The 7,054-nt window shown below is 34.9% G+C and overlaps 2 protein-coding genes across 5 annotated transcripts; one reads left to right on the top strand and one right to left on the bottom strand.

Annotated features, from left to right (window-relative positions):
• The first annotated feature begins 284 nt into the window (after window positions 1–284).
• Window positions 285–1,965, top strand: LOC145128763 (uncharacterized). 4 transcript variants are annotated; one of them, XM_079063568.1, is made up of 2 exons: window positions 285–1,084; window positions 1,853–1,965. In XM_079063568.1, exon 1 carries the CDS (start codon window positions 387–389, stop codon window positions 1,071–1,073), a length of 687 nt encoding a protein of 228 aa, XP_078919694.1. In that variant the 5' UTR covers window positions 285–386; the 3' UTR covers window positions 1,074–1,084; window positions 1,853–1,965. The 4 variants fall into 4 exon arrangements, with proteins under 4 accessions (XP_078919694.1, XP_078919693.1, XP_078919695.1 ...); XM_079063567.1 differs by lacking the exon at window positions 1,853–1,965 and adding an exon at window positions 1,267–1,396; XM_079063569.1 differs by lacking the exon at window positions 1,853–1,965 and adding an exon at window positions 1,262–1,396.
• Window positions 1,966–5,050: 3,085 nt separating this feature from the next.
• FLA21 (FASCICLIN-like arabinogalactan protein 21 precursor) lies at window positions 5,051–6,182 on the bottom strand. The gene has a single exon (XM_079068849.1). It carries the CDS (start codon window positions 6,086–6,088, stop codon window positions 5,051–5,053), a length of 1,038 nt encoding a protein of 345 aa, XP_078924975.1. The 5' UTR covers window positions 6,089–6,182.
• Between the last annotated feature and the right edge of the window lie 872 nt (window positions 6,183–7,054).

Genomic DNA, 7,054 nt, shown 5'->3' with positions numbered 1-7,054 from the left:
AAACCAAAACCAATCCGAAATCCAAAATAATACTTCGGTTTTGGTGTAATCCAATCAAAAAATCCGAATATCCGAACCAAATAGTCTAATCCAAATTGTTCAATTAGATAATTCGGTTTTCTTCAAATAGTGAACAACCCTAAACAACCTAGACATAAAGTCTTAAAGTTAATTAAATGCGGTTAAAATGTGAATAAACAAAACATATGTTGCTCATTTAACAAAACTTAAGAGCTTGAGGGCAGATTAGTGAAAATTGTGAAATTCGACAACTCTTATGATTCGAAGCATTTAACGAATCAGATGATTTCTTGTGAATCAACAATGGAGGTCACCGTCTTCTTCTTCTTCACTTCATCTCTATCTAACGATAAGAAATCCTAACAATGGAGAAACACATTCAAACCTTCCTAAACAAAATCTCATACTTAGCAATCACCATAGCAACATTCACTCTACTCCTCGTCTTCCTCTTCCAAACCCCACCAGAAACCTGCATCAACCCTAACCACAAACCTCATCCCAAATCCTCCTGTGACGCCGCTCACCGCCCAATCACCACCATCGAAAAGAAAAACCACCGTCTATGGTCCACCCACACCTGGCGGAAATCCGTCGATTCGTTCTCTGCAATCTTCAATGATCTCCGAACCCTAAAACACATCTCCAACCACACACACGCTCTAATCGTCTCCGCCGGTGGCGGTCAGGCCGTCATGTCGCTAAAGGAGATCGGATTACACGAAATCACCGGTGTTGAAGTGGTTGATTCACCGCCATTAGTGAGTAGAGCAGATCCACATAATTTGCCCTTTTTTGATGGGGTTTTCAATTTAGGGTTCAGTGCGCATTTGGATCTGGCATTATTTCCATCGAGGTATGTTAGGGAGCTTGAGAGGACTGTTGTGGTTGGAGGCGTGATTGTGGTTTGTATGGAGGAGTGTGGAAATGGTGAGATGAATGAAGCTCTGAAACTCTTCAGGAATTCAAAGTTTTCTCAAGCGAAAAATGTCACATTGATGGGATCTAAAATGACAATGATCATCATGAAAAGAATTAAAGCTCGTTCTTGAAGATATTCGAGGTAATTTCTATGTAATTAATCACTGTAAATTATGTTTTGATCATTATGTTATATTTGTTGTAGATGATGATCTTCAATGTCTATATTACACCAACTACATTTAAATCCATTCAAATTTTTCTTTGCTTGATTATGAGCATTCATAGCTTCTCTTTGATTTTTTCTTTGCTTGATTAGAACAGATCTTCTTGTATTTTTCCCTACTGAATTACCGAGGAGTTTCATTGATTGTAAATTGTAATGTAGTATAAGTATGTATGGCTGTATACGTATTTGATTGTATAAGACTATAAGTATATCTGATTACTTAAACTATTTTCTGTTAAGTAGTTATGTTTTTCTATTAAGGTTTTCTTCTGTTTCCTTTTAGCTGTTTCTCTATTAAGCTGTTTTTTCTGTCTCTTAGATGATTTGTGATTCTGAATTTTAGATGTGAAATCTTGCCATCTTTATGTTTGAGAACATATTTGAGCTATTATCATGGTTTGTTTGTTTACTATTAAAATAAATATAGATGTTCTTTTGGATTTTTCTCATTAAGAAATAAGAAGAGAGTAAAATGGTGTAAAGACTCAAAAATTTGATGATTTTGGAAGTTATCATCTTCCTCTTCGAGGGGTGTCAATTTTCGACCAAACCTGAAAATAAATATGTTTGAGTTGATTTTTCTGACCCACCAACCCGTCAAATATATATGATTTCAGAAAAATATTTAATATTTATTAATTAATTGATATTTGGCTATTATTTGCTTGGAGTGTGTCCTAGAATCGAGAAGCCCAAATCAACAACACATCTAACACCCAATTTGGTGTTTGCCCTTCCATTGTCTTATTTTCACGCTCACACCCTTCGTCTCGTCGGATACTCGACACCAGCGTCAGCAAACGCGAGCTCTACCGTCGCCATTAGACGTCGCCCTTCCCCTTTCACCAACCCATCATTTCTGGCGAACCTGTCAGTAATTTGTCATTTTGTCACCAACATTGCTCTATATTCGGTGTATATGCTTAAATGTTAATCTGTAATTAATTCTAGAGAAGTGTATAACATGTATAAATTTGATATGTGAAAAGTTAACTTAAAACTGGCCCGCTGACCCTCTAACCTGGCCCACTGGCATGAAACTTGAAACTGACTTGCGAACCTGTATAATTAAACGGGTTATGTGGTTTGTGTATGGGTTGATGTTTCCAATCCACGAATATGTGACTCGCCAACCTGCCAAACTGCCAATTTGAATACATATATGAGTTGGGTTGGGTTGAAGTATGCTGAAACCCACGTCTCGAGAACTCGAATTCGACCTAATTGCCACCCCTATTGTTTGTCATGAGAAGAAGATTAAACATGAAAATTTCATTTACCACAAAATAGTTTAAAATGTTAAAATGATCATTTTTATCATTTAGCACAATCATTCAGATAACTAACCAAATAACATGTTTTCGTTTAGAAACAAATTTATGTGTGGCTTCTGAATCAATGAATCAATAAGATGTTGGTAAATCCCTTTTAGTGTTGTCACATTTCAATTTTTTTTTTCTTAATTTAAAATAATCAATGCAGTCTAGAATAATATTGATGTATCTCTTTTGTCATGCCCTCGACGAGACGATGTTTTGCAAACTTTTGAGCTGGTTGCAAAAAGTATGGCAAATATTGCATTGCTTTGTTTACGAGTGAAAGGGTATTCTAGGCTTTTGATGTCACTCTGCTCTCTCATGCATGAGGCGTTCGACTATAGTCAACGACAACTAAATAAGCTCATGTTTAAGAGTAGTATACATTTGTACTTGTTTATCTTTATCATTTTTCTTATAAAAAATGTACGAATAAATGTGAAATTACTTTTAATCTTCAATGTTAACTTGTACGGACATAAACATGTCATAATATAAAAACTTAAAATTGGTTCGTTACATTACATAAATCATTTATCTCGTACTTGTGTTATTACTTTGATGTAACTTATAATTAGTCATTTTAATAATTAAGTTTAATTTATAATTTGTAATTTACATTACCCAAATCATTTATAAATTCCAAAAAAATATAGACAAGATTGTTCAGAAAGTTCAATAACCAAGGCCGATTGTGGCTATTCGAGCACTCGGTATGGGCACGTTAAGGGAGCCTTATGGCTGATGTGGCTGGCAAAACGGGGTTATGACTTGATGAACACCACCCCTTTTTCTCGTTGAGAGGGTGTTATGGTGGATCTTGTGGTAACGAGGACAAAATAAAACAAGAAAGATGATTGGCTATCTCCTTCATAAACCAATCAAATAATTTTCTCTATTTTCTCTCTCTACCTCTTAACATGATATAACATGTGGAACACCATTTCCCCTTGGTGTTATGGATGAGGTGACATCAATTTGGTGTTACATCCAGTTGCCCACACCCAATGCTCTTAGGCCTACCGGTATGCTTACAACGAAAACATCCGTGGTCTATGTGGCCACACACAACAATTGTGAACACCATCCCATATCCTTAGTGGTGGCTAGTGGTGAGAAAATTTTTGGTCAATTGTGGAGGGAAGGACGAACCACCACATCCAATGAGCTTTTCTCTCTCTCCATGTCTCTCTATCTCTCTCTACAATTTAATTAATTAAAATATGTATATTTTTTATTTTAATAATCAAAAAATAAGAGTGATATAGTGGTAGGTATCCCAATATTTTAGTGGTTGAATATGGTGATGAGTGGACACTCACTACTATAATGGTTAGTGGTGAATATAACGGATGGTCTTATAGACACCACTTTATAGATTATATCTACTAGAATTACATCAGAAGTAGGTGATGCAAAATAATGACTAATTAAACTTAACAAATTACTCCCTCCGTCCCAAAATTATTGTCCACCTTACTATTTTAATTTGTCCCAAAATTATTGTCCACTACCAAAAATAGATTACACTTTTACCATTTTACCCCTAACATTTAATAAAGTAAACTTGAATAATTACAAACACACATTTCCCATTAGTTTTAGAAAAAAGCAAGAGGGTCATTTTACTCAAAAAGACAAAACTAATGATTGTTTTTTATAATCTATGTGTTTTTTGTCTGTGGACAATAATTTTGAGACGGAGGGAGTATATTTAAGTAACCGATGAAAGTGATAATAAGATTTACGGAAACTTACATCATGTTGTATAAAAGTGATATTGGAGCCGGAAATAACCAAGTTTAAAGTTATATCAATTGCATTTGCCAAAAAATTATTTTGTTGTCGTATTTGCAAATAATTATTCCAAATTGTTGAGGTACAATTTGTTTTGCTAACTTCTGCAAATGGTAATGACGTCCAAAATTGACATTTTTCGATTATTTGGAATTGTAAGATTGACGATCCAAATGTTTAATGAAATTCTAGAGAGATTTAGAGAGATTTCAAGAGAAATAGAGATTTGGGGTGAGAAATAATTTGAAATATTAGGGAATTTATAAGGCGAGATATTCATGTATCGAACTATTCATGCTTATGTTTGCTTATATTTTTGATTTTTTCTTTAATTCCTTCAAAACTTTGGATATTGCAATTGGATATGGAACACCAATACAAGTTTTACTAATATTGTTGAGATATTCATTTTTCCAAATAAAGTGTGTAATTTATGTATCATTGTTAAAGCTTATTTTATCAAATTGATCATCTATTCATGTTTTTTGATTTCTATCACGGAATCATAGAATCACAATTCACTCTTTGTTTGATCAAATTGATCATGTAACCCTTGACTCTTTGTGAGAATCTATGACAATTGTGACTTTGAGGAAATTGTGATTTTTAAATTGAAATTTTGATTTTGTAAATGAATTTTTGATTTCTTCCATAGTTGTGAAACTAACTTTTCTAATAGTCTATCTAAACATGTAGTGTTAGATTTTTTTATTTTTATTTATTTATTTTTTGAAATATGTATCAAAGAATCCAATTATCATTTTTATCACGACATGCTAGAAAGCTCGTCCATATTCAAAGGCCGAGCAATTCCATGAACAATAAACTTCTCCGACAAGAACAAATCTGGTGCAGTAATCGCGACTCCATTGATAAACACAACTTGAGAAAATCTAGACGTATCAGTGATCTCCACATCTTTACCTTTAACCAGAGTTCTTAAAGAAGCACCTGCTGGCATGCCCGCCAACTGTTTGATAGAATGCCTCAATGGAACTATATGAAACCTCATGAACTTATCCAACAATGGTGATGACATAGCCATTAACGCAACATTCGGAGGTGTAAAAATCGTCACCGAATCCAAATCTGGAAAATCTTTCAGAATCCCCTGAATCACAGAGTTTAATCCAATGGCAAACGGCATGAATCCGGATGAGCTCAGAAATTTCACCACTCGCCCCCATTCTTCCTTGTTCTTGATAAATCCACGGCCAACGCCGCCGCCGCCACCACCACCGGATTCACACGCTGGTAATGTTATGCTTTCTTGGTTATGATGGAAGGAAGCGAACGGACCTGCAACGCCATGAATAATGACGGGTCCTTGAAGAAACAAATTCGGGTGAGTAATCAACACGTTGTTGATTTCAAGAACATGATGTTTGTTATCGTTCTTCGTGATTGAAACTTTCTGGTGTTGAATCAAGGTTGCTAAGCAGGTTTTTATGGGTTTTTTGAACAGATCTTGGATGGTTAATTTTTCCGGCGAGATGTGGTAGGCGAGGAGGTGTTTGGTCATGTAAGGACGGATTGAGAGGTTGGAAATGGCGGAATCAGGAATGGCAAAGACGGTGGTTTCTGGTGTTGATAGGAAGAGGTCCGGTGAGATGTGGAGGAAGGTGGCTATGAAGTTGAATCCATTTGATCGGAGTAGTTTGGAAGCGTTGGTGGTGATGTCCGTGAAGGAGGAGGTAGTGTCGTTTGGGAGTTGTTGGTTGTGGTGGTTGTGGGAGCGGAGGGTGGTGGTGATTATGACGGCGAGAAGCATTGAGGCGGAGGTGAAGAATATTCCTTTACCCATTTTTGTGTGTTGAGTTGCAGAGTGAAAGAGGAGGTGAGGCCCGAAGCGGTTGATATAGATTTTGATTATATTTTCGTAAACAACCCTGGAATTTTGTAAATGTACAAGATTAGTCTATCAATAATTCAATATCTTCATTCAAGTACTCCACATCCCAAAATCAAATGAAATCTTTTTAAATCATGATTTTTTGTTTTAAAAAATATTGGGTAAATCTTAATGATTAATTGCAAAAAATAGTAATGAATTTATGTTATGTTTTTTGCTTAGCTTAACCAACTTAAAAATGTGATAACCAGTATAGTTACTTCCTGATAACTATATTATTTTGTTACGTATTATATAAATATGTGACGTGTTTGAATTTACGTAATAATATTCTTCCGCACTATGATGTTCTTGGTATTGTACTCTGACATTGTTACTATATTATGACATGCTTTTGAGACATATGATCTATGGCTTTGATGAAATGAAATAACTTGATGATGTTTTCTTTAAATTGTTTTTATGAGTTGTTATATCAAAAATGAAATTTTTGGTCATGATTTTTGGGATGTTACAATACATATAATCACATGTGATTATATGTATCTAATCACATATGATTAAAGTTGATAAAAAATAATTATTGAATCGAGAACACGATAATGACAAATGTGATTAAATATATCTAATCACATTTGATTAAATATATCTAATCACATGTGATTATATGTATCTAATCACATGATTTATATGGAAAAAAATAAATATTGTCCATATAAATCATATGTTATTAAATACAAATAATCACATGTGATTATATACACATAATCACGGATGGTGGTGATGGGTGGTGGTGGTGTGTGGTGATGTTAGGTGGTGAAGGGTGGTGGGGGTGACATGTGGGGTTGTGATTATAGTGGGTTGCAGGTGGCGGTGGCGAGTGGTGGTAGTGGTTGGGTGGTGGTTGGTGGTGAGAGT

This window comes from Lactuca virosa, chromosome 8 (genome assembly GCF_052849685.1).
Source record: "Lactuca virosa cultivar CGN04683 chromosome 8, Lactuca_virosa_CGN04683_v6, whole genome shotgun sequence".
Lineage (NCBI taxonomy): Eukaryota > Viridiplantae > Streptophyta > Magnoliopsida > Asterales > Asteraceae > Lactuca > Lactuca virosa.
The sequence above is the reverse complement of the archived record's forward strand: the minus strand, read 5'-3'. Positions and strand labels throughout refer to the sequence as shown.